The sequence below is a fragment of the Marmota monax genome, unplaced genomic scaffold, assembly GCF_021218885.2.
Source record: "Marmota monax isolate L192 unplaced genomic scaffold, Marmota_monax_Labrador192_F-V1.1 WCK01_AAM20220418_F8-fsc00038, whole genome shotgun sequence".
Taxonomy (NCBI): Eukaryota; Metazoa; Chordata; class Mammalia; order Rodentia; family Sciuridae; genus Marmota; species Marmota monax.
The window spans coordinates 426365-446187 of record NW_026692498.1 but is presented as its reverse complement, the minus strand read 5'-3'; the positions used below and the strand labels follow the sequence as shown (position 1 = coordinate 446187).

Here is a 19823-nt window from a genome sequence, read left to right as displayed (position 1 = left end):
AGTGCTCACCAGGGACCTCACCTGGATTTCACTGTCTCACAGCTCCTGGCTTTGCTCTAGGTTTTGTTTTTACTTTTTTTTTTTTTTTTTTGTACTTGGGATTTTAAAATTTTACTTTAAATTTTTATTTTGAGGGGCTGGGGATGTGGCTCAAGCGCTCGCCTGGCATGCGTGGGGCGCTGGGTTCAATCCTCAGCACCACATAAAAATAAAAATAAAGATGTTGTGTCCACTGAAAACTAAAAAAATAAATATTAAAAAATTCTCTCTCTCTTTAAAAAAATAAAAATAAAAAAATAAGATTTTATTTTGAGATGGGGTTTCCCTAAATTGCTAAGGTTGGCCTCTAACTTGTATTCCTCCTTCCTCAGCCTCTTGAGCAGCCCTGTTAGAGACATGCCACTGGGCCCTGCAGGTTCTGATTCCCTGTCACTCTCCCCCTCTGACTCATGGGCCAACTAAAGATGAGCTTGTTAACTTCCAAATGCTTAGGGAGTTTTTGGGGGGAGCGGGTCACTAGGGATTGAACCCAGAAGCACTCTATTATTGAGCTGCATCCCCAGACCTTTTTCTTTTTCTTTCTTTCTTTTTGAGACAGGGGCATCTCCTTAAGTTTCTCCCAAACTTGTGATTCTCCTGCTGCCTGCCTCAGTCTTCTGAGTGGCTGGGATTACAGGCATGGGCCACTGCACCTGGCTACGTTTAGGGAAATTTATGTTATTTTTCTGTTAGTGATTTCTGGCTTAATATTATTATGTCATATGATGTACTTAATATTTCTTTCCCATCTGTCAAGGTTAGACTTATGACCTGAGATGTGGTCTATCCTGGTGAATGTTTCATGCACTAAAAGAGTGTGTATTCCACTGTGCCAGGTGAAGGGTTGACAAATGACAATCAGCAGGTGAGGTGGCACCCACTTGTACTTCTAGTGACTTGGGAGGCCAAGGCTTGCAAGTTAGAGGCCAGCCTGGGCAACTGAGAGAGAGAGAAAGGTCCTGTCTTTTTGCTGTTCAATTTAATTTTTTTTTTTAGTTGTAGATGCACACAATACCTTTGTTTTATATGGTGCTGAGGATTGAACCCTTGCCTCACATGTGCTAGGCAAGTGCTCTACCACTAAGCCACAACCCCAGCCTGAGATTCTGTCTTAAAATAAAAAATAAAAAGGTCCAGGTGCCGTGGTGCATGCCTGTAATCCTAGTGGCTCAGGAGGCTGAGGCAGAAGGATCGTGAGTTCAAACCCAGCCTCAGTAATTTAGCAAGGCTCTAAGCAACTCAGTGAGACTTTGTCTCTAATAAAACACCAAATGGGCTTGGGATATAGCTCAGTGGTTAAGGGCCCCTATATTTAATCCCTGGTACCAAAAAATAAAATAAAAAGGGCTAGAGATGAGGCTTAGTGGTAGAGCACCCCTGTTCAATCTCAATAGTTCAATAACAACAAAACAAAAAACCTCAAGTCTACGTGAGTTAAAATCCAGACTACAAATCACATTTAAAAAACCAGTAAGGAGGGATTTCCTAAAGAAGCCAATGAAAATGATCAAAGAATATGAACAGGCACCTCAAAAAAATATGGTTAACCCACGTGTGAAAATAGACTACTCACTAGCACTGGGCAAAATGCCAACTTGTACCACAATGAGACATTACTATGTTCCTAGGACTAAGGCAGAGAGCTGTAGCAATGGCGACTCTGATGACCTGCTGTTGGGAGGGCAAATCCTCACACCATTTGGAAGTGATTGGATGAAAGTGCTCATGCCATGACCCAGCAAGGCCTTTCCCTTCTGACCAGGTGCAGAGAAACAGTGTATCTGCAGCAGTGCTATTGGCAGTAAGTAGAAAAAAAAAATCAGACACACGGGGAGCATAAATCAGTGTTGGCTATCCACACGATCGAGTACTCTGTTAAAATGAATAGATAACATTTTATCCATTTGGACAAATCTTGCCCCGAACTTTGTTGACCAGAAGAAACACCAGCAGGAGGACACACACAGTTCACCACTTATAAACTGTGCGGCCTGTGTGGTGACCAGGCCTGTGATCCCAGAGGCTGAAGCCGGAAGATCGTTCGTTCCAGGCCAGCCTCAGCAAATTGTGAGACCCTGTCTCAAAAACTGAAAAGGGCTGGGGGTGAGGGTCAGTGGTAGAATGGCCACTGGGGGACTGGTCTGTCTTATTTGGGAATGCTCATATACACAATAGAGTCTTACAGGATGTGTAAGAGTGAGGGCCATTAATACAGGTCAGTGCCCACCTCTGAGGGAGGACTACCCGGTGGGGGAGAGGGCCTGCGAGGGCTTTGGACACGCTTTTAAGGTAGGGGATCAGTCATGGCGCTGGTTATTTATTTATTTATTTTTAATTCTTGTATGTTTGAATGTTCAGTAATGAAACTCACGTGCATCTGCCCATATACCAAAATCTCAGGAACGGGAACTACATGTAATAGGGTTAGGGTGGCGTCTTACTTTCTTGTACTAGTGTTTTCTGACATTTCTTCTAGAGTGTATCATTCTTCTGTGGCAAAATGCTATAAAAGAGTTTCAGTGAGAGGGATGTATTATCTGTCCTGGAGATGCGCAGGGAGGGACCGCCCCTCCGTGCCCAGGACGCTCTCCTCCGGTTCTGAAAGCGTCCCCCTCGCGTGCGGCCCGTGTCCAGCAGAGGGCGCCAGAGAGGCCTGCCCCAGGCCATCCTGGTCCAGGCTCTCTCATCCCTGCAGCAGAGGCCTGTTCAGTTTCACTCCTGGAGCCTACCTTCATCTCTGCTCACGAATGCATATTTCCCCCAAATCATGAGAAGAGATTCACTAAGTTAAAATAATGATTTCCAATGTGTACACACATGCCAGGAAAAGCCCACAGCTGCGAGGTTCCCACAAGGCAGCCGTGTGACTTTGAGCGCTGGAAACAGCTGGTCTGAACACCCATGAGGACTTAGAATCAAAATAGACGTTTCTTGTTAATAATCCAAGAAATGCTGATTGTATGTTCAGATAATATTTTGGACATACTGGCTTAAAATATACCATTGAAATTAATTTCATTTGTTTCTTTAAAAAAAATTCATCATACAAACATTTTTCTTTTTGGACACTATCACATCACATATCGGCCCACACTGCATTTCTACTGGACAGCCCTGGTCTGGAAAGAATGTTGGCAACAGCAAGATGCCAGTGAGGTTCCCCATAGGGTGTAGAATCACAGCTTGTTTTGATATTACTGTCTTGCTTTCCCGTATTTTCAATTGTTCTAGTTTGAATTTGTAATACTTGTAAATAGAATGAAAACGTTAAAGGAAACTACTTCCAGCCTTCTTTTTTAACATTTTTTTAGAAGTAGTTGTAGAAAAATAACACGTTTATTTTATTTATTTTTATGTGGTGCTGAAGACGGAACCCACGGCCTGTGCCTGCTAGTCATGCACTCTACCGCTGAGCCGCAACCCCAGCCCACGCCCAACCTTCTTGAACGTGAGCTTGGTGTCCTGGCCTGGGTTTTGCTGCACTGGGACAGAGTGCGAGGAGGTTCAGGCCACCATGTAACATGGGAGCATGGAACTGAAGCTCCCAGCCCCAGTTCTTGGGTTCCCATGGGAGAAGCCAAGCAGGAGGACTCTGCCTAAGTGCAGAGCAGCAAGGCTCAAGCAGAGCTCCCTGGGGGCGGGGAGGGACCGATCAGAGGGCAACCAAGGAGAAGTGTGGCTTCCAGACTGATGCTGTTCCACCTTGGCCAGGAGAACTGGAGTCGTCTTTACCAAGCAGATGCTTATCTGCTCCTTCAGGTGGGGAGTTTCTGACCTTATCTTGTCTGGAACTGTCATGGCAGCCATTCTATTCAGGGGGTTTCATCTACAAGTCAGTCTTGTGTTAATCTGGGCTCTGGGGTCAATGTCTGGGCACACTTCATGCACCTGCACTACAAAAGAAATTTCTATGGCTGCTGGTTGTGGTGGCATACACCTGTAATACCAGAGACTCGGAAGACTGAGGCAGAAGGATCACAAGTTGAGGCCAGCCTCAGCAATTTAGTGACGTCCCAAGGAACTTAGTGAGACACTATCTCAAAAAATAAAAAGGGCTGGAAGTGGCTCAGTGGTAAACGCCCCTTGGTTCAATCCCTGGTACCAAACCCAACCAACCAACCAACCAACCTGAGGCCATAAGTCCTAACTGTACAATGACCTCGGTAGACCCTGCCAGGAATTAGCTTTACTTATCTTTTTTTCCATGGCATATTTCTTAATTGACTCCCTTTATTTCCACTTGCTTATTCTCAGGGTTAGTACATGTGTTATTTTTCTACAAGTTATTTGATTTCTCCTTTGCCTTAAAACTAATTTAAAGAATCCTGTGACTCTGCCACATTACTGGCTTGCATTCCACTGCTCATTACTAGACCTCACAACAGAACCTCCAGAACCTCTCCTCACTTTCCTCTGGCTTAGTTGATGCCATAAATTAAAAAGCAAACAAAACCTTGACAGCACAGTTTTTCCAGCTCCACAAGCTGTTGCAATGTCAGTGGAGATTTTCAGTCTGTCAAAATTCCTTTTTCCCTGGGGCATTTCCTGTCTCCTAGCCCAGCCCAGCAGGCCACTGGGAACTGTAGCTCCACTCCCACCTGCAAAATCCCCAGCTTTGTGCACCCTGCTGTATGCACCTTCCCTTCGACTCACAGGTATTTTTAAAGAAGCAATGACAAAAGTAGGACAGGAAAAGGACCCCCACACTCAGCAGCCTCTGGCCCACTCTGCCTGGAGCCTCACCTCCTTCGGTGTCTCATGAACATTTATGGGGGTTTCTGCCCTTAGCCCTAACTCTATTCCCTGTTACCAAGAGCTCCCCTAGGCAGACACTGTATAATACTGGTCCCGGAGCTAAGGAACAGGTCCTTGTTCTTGGTGTTGAAGATAAACACCTGAGGAACGCAAGGCAAGCTAGCAAGTATGGTTTATTTAAGAAAGTGATGGAGACAGACTTCTGTGAAAAGAAGGGCCCCAGAGCTGGGAGTCCACAGGAGGGGGTGGGTCTTGCTTTTTTGTAGACCCCAGAACCCCTTTTAGTCATTGCCTTCTCTTTCTTCTCTGACTCTGTGCCTGGGAACTGGGAGGATGGAGTTAATAGCCAGGAGCAATTGAGAGGTTAGCAGTGTGATAACCAGTCTCATCCTCTCTGTCCCCCCTCATTCATCATCTACGTAGACTGCCAGACCTTTGTCCCTGCCTTAGCTTGCTAAGGAATGTGACATATCCTGTCTACTCAGGACAGGCTGGCTGCAGGACGATTGCTTTTTGGCAAAGAAAGCATGTGGGGTTCAGTATATGGACTAATTTTATAGAATTATTCTCTTAACTTCGTGTGTCCACCGTCCTCATCTATTTGTCCCCTTCCAATAACACGAAGGGATGCCATAGCAAAACCATCCCAAAGCTCTCTATTTCAAGAAACATGTATCTTGAGGGGCTGGGGGTGTCGCCCCCCGCGACAAGGGTACGCGGGAGACCAGCTGTCGGAACCGCCCTCGGACAGAGGTAGTGAAGCACACTAGACCAGCTAGTGTCTCCTGGGCTGAGTGAGAGGGTAAGTATTGCGACTCGGCCTGCCACCCAACCTGGCCCACAATCACACTGAGTCGGGAGATGAGTCAACCATGAAGGTGCAACAATCTCAACTTTATTGTGTCAGGGACAAGGTTATATAGTGATAGAAGGAGTAAGAAGAGACAGTAGCGAAAACCAATAAGGAGCAGTTACGGTCACTGTCACTAAGGGGCCTAGGCAGATTTCAGATTAAACCATTAGGCGGGACTAAGGTCAAAAGCCCGAGTGCGCCAATCCAGCCAGGTCACGCAGATGGAAATGCTAACCCATGAGGCCGCCTCAGCCAACACCCAATAATGGCCGCGGTTCCAAGGGAGGTAAAAGGTCCCAACAGCGGGCATGAGAGAGGGGCTAGATGGGAAGAGGAAGGGATGAGGACTTAAAACTGCTCCGCTGTCTAAGGCTGGATCAGGAAGACTAAGTATGCTTGGCTCAGCCGGGACCCACCAGAAGGGGCAAGAGTGGTTCCCTCTGGGGGATGAAGAAGGGGAGGTGGGACTGCTTCTGTCTTCCAAATTCCACATGGATGAATGGGTCAGCTAAGATCGAAGAACAAACTTGTGTGAGGAACCCAAGTGGCCCCTGTGGCTTCAGCGACTCTCCCCACTGCTGGACTTCTCAGCAGGTCCTTCCTGTCCCCATGGGTGTCACCAAAAGAAGCTAGACAGCTTCTTGGCGATATTTGAAATGGCTTCTTCACATTATGAGAATTCCAACAAACCCGAGACTCTGACATAACCTAGGGCTGTATTCACTAACTTTAGGGACTGAGGATTGAATCCCGGGGTGCTCTACCGCAGAGCTTCATCCCAAGTCCTAACTTTTTTTATTTTGGTACCAGGCATTGAACTCAGGAGCACTCGACCACTGAGCCACAACCCCAGCCCTATTTTTGCATTTTATTTAGAAACAGGGCCTCACTCAGTTGCTTAGTTGGCTGAGGCTGAGGCTGGCTTGGAACGTGCGATCCTCCGGTCTCAGCCTCCCAAGCTGCTGGGATTACAGGCGTGGCCACCGCGCCCGGCCCCAGCCCTGACTTTTTTCTGGGACGGGCGGGATCTCGCCGCGTGGCGGAGGTAGCCCTCCCCCAGCCGACGTGACTACAGGCAGCGCCACCACGCCACCGAGCCGGGGGAACCAGGACCTTCGGGCAGTTTTCCGGAAAATAATTCCGGTGGAGGCGGGCCCAGCCGTCGCGCCTGCGGCGTCCGTCCGGGGTCCACGGTGAATGCGGAAATCCCCAACGCGACACAGCCAAACAGCGCCGGCCACCTCTCCCTCGGCTCCACTCCCCCCGGGCCTCCTCAGCACTTCCTTCGGTGCCGCGCCCGGCAGCTAACCGGAACGCGGGCCGCCGAGGCCCCGCCTCCCCAGCCGTGGCCCCGCCCCTAGGCTTGGCCCCGCCCCCTAGGCTTAGCCCCCTTCTACCGCGAGGCCGGCCGCCGCCCTGAGCGGCTCGGCCCTGCCCCCGAGGCTCGGCTCCGCCCCGCCAGCCGGCTGCGCGGTCGTCGGGAGACCTCGCCCCAGTCGGCCGTTCCGCCTGCTCCAGTCAAAGTGGGCACTGTCGCTCTCAGCCCCGGCAGCCCGCGGCCGTCTCCAGGTCAGTCCCCACGCGCTGCGTCACCCCGTGGCCAGTGTGACGCCCGGCTAGCTCAGGCGGCCCTTCCCCGCGCCGGCCTCAGCCGGGAGTCCTGTGGATGCGCGCCGGGCGCCACTGCGGTCCTAGCGACCCGGCGCGACTCGCACTCCCCGGGCGGAGCGGCGGGGAGGAGGGGCCGGGCGAGGCGGTTTCCGGCGATTTCCGGCGGTTTCCGGCGCGCCCCAGGACCTCGTCGCGCCGGTGCGTACCGCGGGGCACGCTGGGAGCCCGGGGGGGCTGGCGGGCGCGTCTGCGTGGTCCGCCTCTTCGCGGGTGGGGACCTCGTGACGGTTGGTGTCTGCCAGCTACGCCCGCAGGCCTGGGCAGCCTGTCTGTGTCCCTCAGTTAAGCGACCCCTGATCTTATTCTCTCGAAAGAAGCGGCATTTCTGGTTTCTCGGCTCTCCGAGAACTGCAGGGTCGTTACGGGGCTCGGGTGGCGCCGCCTCGCACGGTGGGGACTCGGGGGCCGCTCAGGTGCGGAGCAGAGGCAGGTAACCGAGAGCGCCCCCTGGGGGCCGCGGGGAGGGCTGTTGCCTGAAAGAAGCCGAGGCTCCGGGCACTTCGTACCAGCCAGGTGTCCGCGCCTGGGCCGCGACAGCTGGTGGGGTTTGGCGGCATTTCAGGAGGCCCCTTGCTAGGGTAGAAGAAAGCTTGACCACCTGTACAGTTCGGGTGAATCAGTTGAATACAGACTAATTGCACGTAATGCGGCCATTGGAAGTAACATCGTATACGTACTTTTTATTTTTTGGTGCTGTAAATTTAACCCAGGAGCGCTTACATCTGAGCTACATCCCCAACCCTTTTTATTTTTTATTTTGAGACAGTTGCTGAGGCTGGCCTCGAACTTGTGATCCTCCTGCCTCAGCCTCCCAAGTCGCTGGGATTATAGGCATGCATCACGATGCTGGGCAGTATACACGTTTTTCACTTTTTTTTTTTTTGTACCCAGGATGGAGCCCAGGGGTGCTTACCACTGAGCCACAACCCCCAGCCCGTTTTTGTATTTTATTTAGAGACAGGATATCCTTGAGTTGCTGAGGCTGGCTTTGAATTAACTGTCCTCCTGCCTGAGCCTCCCGAGCCCCTGGGATTTCAGGTGTGTGGCCACCACTTCTGAGTAGTTCAGAATGTACTAGGGGCTTAAAATCTAGGTGTGTGTGTATGCGGGGGGAGATGTTCTGATTCCTTGTGTAAGCTTCAAAGGAGAATCAGTTTGTTGGCCTTAATCAGTGTCTTAAGAATCTGCCTCCCTCCAGTTTGTGTGCCCTTGTGATCACTCTGGGCCCTCTCAGATAAATTAGGGCAATATCCCCCTCTCAACATCAGCCTTAAAATTGCTGCACCTCTTTAACCCCAGCATCTCTGGATACTGAGGCAGGAGGATCACAAATTCAAGGCCAGCCTGGACAGTTTAGCAAGAGCCTCTCTCAAAATAAAAAGGGCTTCATGTGGCTAGTGGTTCAGTCCCCAGTCCTGTCCCCCCCACAAAAAAAAAAAAACGGAAGTTGGTTGGACACAGTACGCCCAGAGGCTCACTGAGCCCTTCACTCTCAGGCTACAGAAGCCTCTGCTAGAAGCCAGCAGTACCTTGTTTTCCTGCATCAAGGGGGAGAGGTGCTCCCTGTCTTCACTGATGGCCCTGAGCACCTGGCAGGTGCTGGACACACCGCGGGCCTGCTCTCTGAGGGGATCCTGGAAGGGTGTGTGTGCTCTCTGCCCAGCCTCCTGCTTTGCTGGAACCCAGTTGGTGGGCCTTGTCTGTGGACACCCAGAGAACTATAGCAACACGTGTTGGCTGGCCTGGCCAAAAAATTTCCCCCAGTTGTAGCTTTTCACCTTAAAACCCCAAAGAACTGGCCCTCTCAGTCCTCTGGTTAGTTCCTGGCTCCTGATTCCTGGGACTCTGAGCTACCCTGGAACATGAAGTTAGTTGAGATCCGCAGTGAGCATGGAGCCTAATGACTGAGACAGAACTCCAGTCCACCGCTTCTCCATCAGCTCCCTTGTCAGCTCGCTCCTTCTTTCAGACTGCCTGGGCTGGCCTGGAAGCCTTCCCTGGCCTTTTCGTGGTACCAGATTGCCTTATTGAACTCCTTGAGGACAGCGAGACCTGGAACAGTGCCCTCCACACTGCCGGTACTCAGGGAAGAGTTGGATGGATGAATGCCTGTGCCTTCTAACAAGTGTGCAGCCGTCTCTGCAGGAGAGCAGGCATCTGAGGAGATGGCCTGCTTCCCTAGCAGTTCTCTTCCCTAAGCTGTTCATGCCCACATGACTTTTTTCAAACATCACCAGTGTTTTGCATGTTTAAAAACCTGTACCTCGCTGGGCACTGTGGTACATGCCTGTAATCCCAGCAACTCAGGAGGCTGAGATCCTCAGCAATTTAGCAAGATGCTCTCTTAAAGTAAAAAGAACTGGGAATGTACGTGAGTGGTAAAGGGCCCCTGGGTTCAAGATCCAGTACCCCCCAAAAGGTAAAAGCCAAGCCAGTGTACCCTTGTGGCTCTCCCCAGGCCAGTCAGAATTGTTGTAACTGGCAAGAGTTTGGGAGTATGTTACAAAATTATTAAGCTGTTTTCCTCCAAGAGACTTAGATTGGGTCTGTGTTTGCATCCCAGGCCTTTCCCATGCTGAGGATGGAACCCAGGACCTTTGAATGGTAGTACTCTACCAGGAGGTTTGGTGACATACCCTGGGCTTCCTAGGGGACCCAGGCGGGACCGGTTTTGCTTACGTGCTCTGAGCAGCAAACGGGGTTCAGTCAGGGCTCCTCATTGAGATGCTGTGTGACCAAGGTGTCCCCTGTCCTTGCTTCAGTTTCCCCTGTTGCAGGCCTGTGTGCCACGACCCATAAGGGCAACCCCCCAAGTTGGCTCCAAGGTGCTCCTCCCTGCTCCCGCCTGATCCAGCCCCAGGGAAGGGGCAGGACAAGGCCAGTTGTGCCAGACACTGGCGGCAGAGGGGAAGACACTCGGGAACCCCTACAGACCACGTCATCCTGTAGTCACAGCCTTTGGGAAGGGCGCTGGGCTCTGCCTCTTGGGGAGAGAGCTCCTCAGAGAAGCCCTTGCCCCACCCTTCCCTGCACTGGAAGCCCAGCATGAGTCGCTTCTTCCAGGAACCCTCTGGTGTCCCTGCTGCTCCAGCTGGCCTGCTTGGCAGAGCTCAGGGAATGTGTGGTCCACAGGGTGACTTCCTCTTCCCCTTCTTCCCCAGACGTATGGGTGCTGTAGGTGCATGTCCTCTCGGCTTCAGGAACTCCCTTCAGGCAGTGATTCCTCGTTTTTTCAGGCTGTGACCTGCCTCTGTTCCAGCCTGGGCAGGGCCTGGGAGGGGCAGAGGAGGTGCCCTGGCCTGTCCTGGAGTCATGGAAGCTGTTGTCCTAGGGCTGCTGGGGGAGGCTTCACCCACTGCTGTGTTTGGGCAGCTTCCATCCTGGACCCTGCATCTTGGAGGGCTCTGGCTTTGTGGACCGCTTGGCAGTGCACTGTGGCACTGCCAACCCTGCCTGTTCTGAGAGGACAGGAAGCCAGCTGAGCCTGCTTCTGGGGTTTCCACCCCCCTCCCACCATCCTTGCTCAGGTGAATAAGAGGCAGGGGCTTCCCAGCCCACACTTGCTGTGTCCTGCTTCTCCTGAGCAGGAGGTGCCAACTGTGGCTGTAGGCTGAGAGGTGAAACTGACATCTGTGTCCCACAGCCGCGTCCCCAAGCTCTGCTGCTTGGGGTGACCTTTTCTCCTGGAGAATGAGCAGGTGGAAATTTTGAGGGAAGAAGGCAGAGAAAGCACCTGCCGGAGAGGCTGCAGCCCTTCTGGAAATATCCGCCTTCAGGGTTCTGGGTGGACTCTTCCTGCTCATAGGACCTCTGGTCTGCCGGGCCTGGGGAATCTGCGAGGGGTTCTCTTTCCTCTTTCTTTTGCCCAGACGACACTGCAGCCCACCATGAGTCTTGACATCCACTGTGAGCAGCTGAGTGATGCCAGGTGGACAGAGCTCCTCCCCCTGATCCAGCAGTACCAAGTGGTCAGGTATGGGCAGCTGCGGTGGGGTGGCGATGCACTTGGGCACGCTGTGCTTGGGAGGCTGCTATTCATGGAGGCGAAGGTGCTTGATAGTTCTGGGAGGTATGAGATGCTGTCCTGTGGTTTCCCAGCCTGGGCATCAGCTCCGTGGTACAGCACTGGCCTAGCACGTGGGTTCTGTCCCAGCACCACAAAGAAAGAAAAAGAAGAAAAAGTTCTTCTACACGAACCCTCACAGGCTCTAGTGGATGGCAGGTGTGGTGTGCGTTGGGGGCAGTGGCTGATGCACTAGGCGGCCCGGAACCTGGGCTCTAGGCCCCCTCCATCCTCAGGCAAGGCGCAGTGAGGCTTGGTGGCTGTGCTGCCCCTGCCACGCTCTGTCCTCAGCTTCACTCTCCCGGGTGCCTCAGGCTCACAGTTGAGACAGGCACCCGCTTGGTCCCTTTGTAGCTGCTATCAGAGATGGTTTTAGATAGCCTTCTTCCTGCTTCCCCTGATGACCTCATCTCATGGAGACTGTCACAGTGCCCAGCATGTCCCACCAAGGACAAGCCCAGGCACCAGCTTTGTACCCGCATCCTTTTCCCTCTGGGTGGCCCAGGATCCCACACGCCTTTGTCTCCTGAGCCCCCCCCCGGCCCCCCCAGCCCCTACCCTCCCTTTGTGCTGGTGACTTGCCTTGTGAGCCCCAGAGTCATGCAGGCACCCTCTGGCTTGTCTGTGGGCTTCTCGTGCTGGACCAGCTTCTCATGGTGGTCACACATTGGCAAGACATAGGAAAGCTGTGGCCCTGCTGCTTATTGTGCCACCTTTGGTTGCGCAGAGCGGAGTTCTGCCCAGACCCACTTCTCTCGGGTCCACAGGTGGCCCTCTTGCCTTGATGCAGCCCTTACATCTGCCAGCTGTTATTTTGGGGAAGAAATTGGGGTGGTCTTGGCATCGTGCCCATGCCATGGGCTTTGCTCAGCCCCTCAGTTGGCCTTGCTGTCCCTCTGGCCTCCCGTGCCAGCTCTGCGTGGGGGATTCCAGGGTTGGTCCCTGCAGAAGGTGTGGGGGGCACAGCATGCCCACTATCTATGATCATTCCTATTTTTATTTCCTTTTCATACTGGGGAGTGGGCCCAGTGGTACTCCCATCATTGATCTGCACCCCTAGCCCTTTTTATTTTTATTTTATTTTTTTGGTTCAGGGGATTGAACTCGGGCACTCGACCACTGAGCCACATCCCCAGCTCTATGTTGTAGTTTATTTAGAGACAGAGTCTCACTGAGTTGCTTAGTGCCTTGCTTTTGCTGAGGCTGCTTTGAACTAGAGAGCCTCCTGCCTCCTGAGCTGCTGGGATACAGGCATGTGCAACTGTGTTGGGCCCTTTTTTTACTTGTTATTGAAGACAGTATCTCACTCAGTTGCCTGGTTGCTGTCTGCCTCAGCCTCCGAGTTGTTGGGGTCCCAGCATGTGCAGCCATACCTGCCCACTCCTATTTTGGGTTCCCTTTTTAAATTTCCTTCCTTCCATCGAACCCAGAGGTGTTCTGGCATTAAGTGAACATTCTTACCTGCCCCTTTACATTTTATCTTCAGAAGGTCTTGCTAAGTTGCTGAGGTTAGTCTCCAATTTGCTTCTGCCCACCTAGCCTTCTGAGTGGCTCTGGTGACGAGTGTGTGCCACCATGCCTGACTGTTTCATGTTTAAACATCCTGGCCGTGACTTTTTTTTTTTTGTGCTGGGGATTGAACTCGGGAGCACTCGACCACTGAGCCACATCCCCAGCCCTATTTTGTATTTATTTGGAGACAGGGTCTCACTGAGTTGCCTAGTGCCTTTGCTGTTGCTGAGGCTGGCTTCAACTTGACTACCTTTCGACTTCTTGGCCACTGATGGCTCTCAGCCTGTGGCATGAGAGGGTCTTTGGGCCTGAGGCTGGCTCCACCCCATGTGACCCAGGGATCCCATTCACAGGCTGGATGACTGTGGCCTCACTGAGGTGCGGTGCCAGGACATTAGCTCTGCACTTCGGGTCAACCCTTCCCTGACAGAGCTCAGCCTGCGCACCAATGAGTTGGGTGACGCCGGGGTGCATCTAGTTCTCCAGGGCCTGCAGAGCCCCATCTGCAAGATCCAGAAGCTGAGGTGAGGCCAGGGCACAGCCCAGCTCACGTAGGGTGGGGCCTGGGGTGGGCATCCAGGTGGTGGGGTATGGAGAGCCACCAGAGGCCCCAGCAAGCACTCCCAGCTCTAGCCAGAGGCACACAAGAGAGATGGCTGCCTGGTGCTGGGACAGGTTGCACTGGGCTCATGCCAGGCCCAGGTCTTGCGTGAGGGTCTGGCACACCTGTAATTGGGGGCCCCCTGCAGCACTTCTGTGCCCTGCCTCCCTCAAGGTGCTGCTGGGACTTGGCAGGCAGGGGGCTGCGGGTTCACGGGGGCCGCTGACAGTGGTGTGTTCCAGCCTCCAGAACTGCTGCCTGACGGAGGCTGGCTGTGGGGTCCTGCCTGGCGTGCTGCGCTCCCTGTCCACCCTGCGAGAACTGCATCTCAACGACAACCCTCTGGGGGACGCAGGCCTGCGGCTGCTCTGTGAAGGGCTCCTGGACCCCCAGTGCCATCTTGAGAAGCTGCAGTGAGTGTGTGCCCTGGCAGCCTGTCCTTGCTGAGCCCCGCCTGTGTGGTGTCCTCAGGAGGCTTCAAGGCAGGACTTGAGCTCCAGGGGCTTGCGGTGCCCCTCTTCTCGGATGTCGGCTCTTCTTTGAAAGGGGCTGGCAGATTCCTGCCAAGTCTGGGGATGAGGTACTCTTAAGTGTGACCATGGCCAAGCAGGTAGCCCTGCCTATTAGGGATGCTTCTTCCTGGAGCCTGGGAGATCCCTGAGTTTGAAGTGGGGCTCTTGGTCATGAGGATTTTTCCCAAAGGAGTGTGGTATGCACACAGGCTAGAGGCAGTGGGCACCCACTGTTCCCGAACAGCAGCTAGAGACAAGTCCTCAGCACCCCAGCCCGATGCCAAGGGGGAAGGCTGGGGGGGGATGGGGGGACAAGACACCAGCACCCTTGTGCCTCGCTAACACACTGCCCCTGGGCTGCCTGTGGCTCTGTGGAGGGTGGACTGAGACCCTGTGTGTGTACAGGCTGGAGTACTGCAACCTCACGGCCGCCAGCTGTGAACCTCTGGCCACGGTGCTCAGGGCCAAGCCCGACTTCAAGGAGCTCACAGTGAGCAACAATGACCTGCAGGAGGCTGGCATCCAGACGCTCTGCCAAGGCCTGAAGGATTCTGCCTGCCAGCTGGAGATGCTCAAGTATGCAAGGCGCTGGGCTCAGCCTGGTTGGGCTGGGTAGGGCCGGACTCCAGGGCTCCCCTCAGGCATGTACCCTGTCCCCAGGTTGGAGAACTGCGGTGTCACAGCGGCCAACTGCAAGGCTCTGAGTGCTGTTGTGGCTTCCAAGGCTTCGCTGCAGGAGCTGGACCTGGGCTGCAACAAGCTGGGTGACGAGGGCATCGCAGAACTGTGCCCAGCGCTGCTGTGTGCCAGCAGCAGGCTTAGGACCCTCTGGTGAGCAGGCTGCGCGTCTCCCTCTGAGGGGCGGTTGGGGCGCTCACTGGGGCCATGAGCTATGTGCTGAGTGAGATCCGTCCTTCATGGCATGGATGCCCTATAGGCTCTGGGAGTGCGGCATCACCGGCGAGGGCTGCAAGGACCTCTGCCGTGTCCTCAAGGCCAAGCAGAGCCTCAAGGAGCTCAGCCTGGCTGAAAACCAGCTGGGGGATGAGGGCGCCCGGCTGCTGTGCGAGAGCCTGCTGGAGCCTGGCTGCCAACTGGAGTCGCTGTGGTGAGCATGAACGCGCCCTGGGCCGGGACAGCAGGGGCCGGAGCTGAGCCAGGCGTGGGGAGAGGCCTGTGGCTCCAGGGAGTGGGGTGACATGAATGGGACAGTGCTGGGACCGAGGTGTGGATATACATCTGGGAGGAGCAGGCAGGAGAGTGGGGGTGAGCCGCCCAGAAAATGGGTGGTGTTTGGGGGGACATCTCTGATGGAGTGCACTTGGGAGGGATTCCAGGGGAAGGGGCTCTGGAGAGTGGCCTTGTCCCTTCCATTTCCACAGGGTCAAGACCTGCGGCCTCACAGCTGCCTGCTGCCCCTACTTCCGCTCGGTGCTGGCCCAGAACAAGTTCCTCCTGGAGCTGCAGATCAGCAGCAACCAGCTGGGCGATGCCGGTGTGCAGGAGCTCTGCCAGGGCCTGAGCCAGCCGGGCGCCGTGCTGCGGGTGCTCTGGTGAGTGCAGCTCTGGCTGGCTTGGTTCTCCCCCTAATCCTGACCCTCAGAGGGCCTGCTCATGGAGTCCCATGGCTGCCTAGGCTCCGGCCCAGCCATCTCGTAATGCTGGAAGCATTGTCCACCCTCTGCAGGACCCCCTGGGGCTCATCTTCCCAGGCTCCCTCCATTTGGTTGAGCCCATTTCAGCAGCTCCCCAAGAAAGGGTCCTGTGGAAGCAGCCTGAGGAGCCCATGTGCCCTGCTCTGGTCACTCTGGCTTTCAGGACAGGCACTGCTGTCCTGCTTTCCCTGCAGATCTGCCTTTTCTTCACGGCAAGCTTTGAGAGATCAGTGTCTGTTCTGCAGTTGGATGTCCTTGGTCCTGGAGGGGTGCTGTATGTTGGTGATCTGTCTCCTCTAATTCCTTGTCTTGGGAGTGCCTGGCACTCATCCCTTAGGTCTCTCGGGCTGATGTTCCCATTCCCTGTAATATTTTCTTTCTAGTTTTCTTATTTTGGGAGTTTTCTCTTTTTTCTAGCTGAGGGATCGGACCTGGTGCTCTACAAACTAAGCTACACCCCAGCCCTCTGTATTACTTGCTAACTTGTGGAGTCTGGCCTCGGACATGCCATCGTCCTGCCTCAGCCTCCAGAGTGGCTGGGATTGTGGGCATGTGCCACTGCATGTGGCTCTACAAAGACTTGGGTTTCTGCTTTTAGGTTTCTGTTTGTGCTTCCCGTGGGCCGCTCTCCTTGGGTGCTGGTCATCCTGGACCAGGCACTGGCTGGAGGGTGGGATGGGCAGCCTGAACAGCAGTCCTTCAGTCTCCTGCCCAGGGGATGCCATCCTGGAGCTAGGTGGAGAGGAGCTTGGTCTTGTGCTGGGAGACATGGGCCTGCCTTGGCTATTGGCAAGTGGGGTCCCCAGCGAGCCTGGCTGGTTCCTTGATTTGATTAGGTTTGTCAGGGCTGTGCCTTCACCACCCTCCCTTAGGGCATCCGTGTTTCTGGGGTGGGTACTAGGTCTGTCCCACTGCATCCCATTTCTTTGAACCTACAAGCCTCTGTCCACCCATCACCTTGTCCCAGTTCTCCTGTGCAGCCCCCCTGGCCTTGGTACTGACTCCTCTGACCCAGTGGGCTCTGGTGCCAAGGTGCCAATGTGCATCTCTCCATCTTTGATTGGGGCATCTGCCCAGGATCTGCTCAAGGCTGGGACTTGGGAACAGCTCCACCCAGAGTCCTGGTCTGTGGGCCATGGCACACTGGACATGCCTGTCCTGAACGCTGCCTGTGCCCCTGCTCAGGCTGGGCGAGTGCAACGTGACCGACAGTGGCTGTGACACCCTTGCTACGGCTCTGCTGGTCAACCGCAGCCTGCGGGAGCTGGACCTGAGCAACAACTGCGTGGGGGACCCTGGCATACAGCGGCTGGTGGAGAGTCTCCGGCAGCCTGGCTGTGTCTTGGAACAGCTGGTGTAAGTGGCCAAGTGCTGGGGGACCAGGGCTCAGGAGCAGCGGGGGAAGGCCGGGCGGTGGGTGCTCTGGTTCACTCCCTCCTTTCTGCCCACGTGCAGCCTGTATGACATCTACTGGACTGAGGAGATGGAAGAGCAGCTGCGGACCCTGGAGGGACTCAAGCCGTCCCTGAGGGTCATCTCCTGAGTTCCTGCTTGCGGTTTCTGAAATCTACCTGGACACCGCATCCTCAGTCCCTCCTGGGGCTCTTACTCCTGGTGTCCTGGCTTTGACTGGGAAGAAATGCCCTAACCCAGTACTTCAGCAAGAGAGCTTGAGACCCTGCATAGTTATTAAAGCACTTGTTGGCAGGAGGATCCTTGTCCTTCCTTGTGGGTCCTGTGTGGCTCGCAGCTGCTGAGAATGCCCTGTTCACACACAGTGCCCTGAGCAGGGCACAGGCTGCCAAAGGACCCCGCAGGCTAGGTAGCCAGGCCAGGCCCAGGAACCTCACCCTTGAGTCCTGCCCATATTGAGGGGATCTGGCACGGGCACTGTTGAGATCCCGGGGGGCTAGGTGTGCTCAGTGGAAGAGCACAGCCCTGGCAGGGGTCAGACCTTGGGTTCGATCTCTAGTGTTACAGAAAGAAGTCCCTCAAGATGCCAAGCACAGTGGTCCAGGCCTTGAGGCCAGCCTTGGCAACTTACCAAGACCTTCTTCCCAAAAAGGCCTGGGGATGCAGCTCAGTGGTAGCACACTCCTGGTACCAAAAGAAATCCACCCTTCCAGCTGAAGAAATCCTAGGAGCTTTCTCGGTGAATTAAAGTCGCGTTACCTGGGGAAGCCGAGAAATGGCCGGCTGGCTGGAAACAGGCGTGTGCAGGGCCAGAGGTGGCAGAGCAGAGCAGCTCTGCCTCCAGCGTCACTTTTGCCTGGTCTGTGGCCGTGTGTGTGTGTGTGAGTGTGGGGGGACTCTCCAGCTTGGGCAGCTTGAGGCAGCGCCCATGCTGGTGTCCATCAGAATGTGCAACTCACAAGAGCAGCACCATACAAAAAATAGGAGTGGATGTGTCTCCAAGAGGCCAAACAGGACAACGCCTCACGCAAGGCTTCAAGTGTGGCTGCTAGCTGCACAGACCAGCTCCTGGCACCCACAGCCATTCCTGCAATGCACCTTTTCGTGTGCTCCATTTTTAGTTTTCAAAGGTCAGCATTGTCCACAGCTTGGTGTGGTGGTTTGTCTTCACATCACTTCAATATGTAGGTACAGACTGTATTTCCCTAATTTTGACTCCATGCAGACACACTTCCACAATATTGACTGTGTAAGCATTGTGTGTGGCCAAAATAAAAGCAAAGAGTTCTTTCTGAACATCTGCATTTCTGGAAGATAGAACTTCTAGGCTCTTTGGGCAACTGCATGTACAGCGGATTTCCACTATGGTTTGTGAATGATTTGGTTAACAGGAGGCTGGGGCAGGAGGATGGCAAATTTGAGGCCAGCCTCAGCAACTTACCAAGAACCTGCCTCTTTGATCATTTTAAAAAGGGCTGCAACATACTTCAGTGGTAGGAGCATTCACCTCATATGTGCAAGACCCTAGGTTCAAGCTCCAGTACCAAAAAAAAGAATCCCCTTTAAAATGTAAACAAAGGCCAGGTGCAGTGATGCCTGCCTGTAATCCCAGCGACTTGGGAGACAGGAGAATCTCAAATTGGAGGGTTAAGACCCTGTCTTAAAATGAAAATAAAACGTGATGGGGATGTAGCTCAGTGGTAGAGTATACCTGGGTTAAGCCCCTAGTACTGAAGAAGGAAAAGGAAGAAAAAGGCTGGAGATTTTTTCTTGGGGGGGGGCACTCTCGCCTAACCCCATCCCCTATTTTGTATTTTCTTTAGAAACAGGGCTTCATTGAGTTGCTTAGCACCTCGCTTTTACTGAGGCTGGCTTTGAACTCGTGATCTTCCCGCCCCAGGCTTCTGGGATTCCAGTGTGTGCCACTGCACTTGGTTTATTCTCAGTATTTTGCTCTTTTGGGATCTCATACCTCAGGAGCCTGCTCTCAGATGCTGCTGGTCTGCTTGGCTCTGCTGTCTGACACGCCATGTGCGGGCTGGGAACCCCTGCAGGGTTTCTGAAAGGGGGCCGCCCCCTGGGCCAGGCCACTCCTGCAGCTTTAGGCCTTGGAACTGCCGGCCCTGATGTTCCCACTGAGCCTGGCCCCGCGCTGCCTCCTGGGTAGGACAGTGGGGCACCCCTCAACTCCAGTGGGCCAGAGGGGAGCCACCCTGACCATGCTGAGACAGGGAGACTGCCCGTGTGGTCTGGGGGACACTTGACTGGGAAGCAATTTGGGATTGCTACTATAAAACCCTTTAAGGTGCCCGGGATCTGTGACTCCCCTAGACACCAGGGCTCCTGGAGAGAGGTGGCCGGGGCCTCCTGCAGCCCTGACAGTGAAGAGGGGCCGAGCTGGGGGGGCTGTCCAGGGCAGCGGTCAACACTGGTGCAGGGAGCATCGGGGGACGGAGGTTTATCACAGGTCCCGGTGGGAAGGCGCATCAGTGCACAGGGATCCCCAGGGACCCAGTGGGGGGGGTCCTTGCAGTGGAAACACAGCTGTCAGGAACCTCAAGCGACATGCTTGAGCAGAAGGTGGCAGTGGCAGTGTCCCTGGGAGGTCGCTGTGCAGGCCTGAGACAACATGAGGTCCAGTGGCACCCGCTGGGCCACTCTAGAAGGCCTGTCCTTTAGCGTCTAGGGTGAGGCCTGTGTGCATGCTATTCTGCCTGCACAGCTTCTGGAGGGTTGAAATTTTCCCAAA

The 19823-nt window shown here is 54.2% G+C and overlaps 1 protein-coding gene across 5 annotated transcripts; it reads left to right on the top strand.

The window, feature by feature from the left end:
• The first annotated feature begins 7056 nt into the window (after positions 1 to 7056).
• Positions 7057 to 17372, top strand: Rnh1 (ribonuclease/angiogenin inhibitor 1). Of its 5 annotated transcripts, none has more exons than XM_046444749.2 (10): positions 7057 to 7216; positions 11188 to 11291; positions 13247 to 13417; positions 13737 to 13907; positions 14412 to 14582; positions 14667 to 14837; positions 14944 to 15114; positions 15389 to 15559; positions 16847 to 17017; positions 17117 to 17372. In XM_046444749.2, exons 2-10 carry the CDS (start codon positions 11206 to 11208, stop codon positions 17202 to 17204), a joined length of 1371 nt encoding a protein of 456 aa, XP_046300705.1. In that variant the 5' UTR covers positions 7057 to 7216; positions 11188 to 11205; the 3' UTR covers positions 17205 to 17372. The 5 variants fall into 5 exon arrangements, with proteins under 5 accessions (XP_046300705.1, XP_046300706.1, XP_046300709.1 ...); XM_046444750.2 differs by lacking the exon at positions 7057 to 7216 and adding an exon at positions 7432 to 7456; XM_046444753.2 differs by lacking the exon at positions 7057 to 7216 and adding an exon at positions 7606 to 7748.
• Positions 17373 to 19823: the final 2451 nt, after the last annotated feature.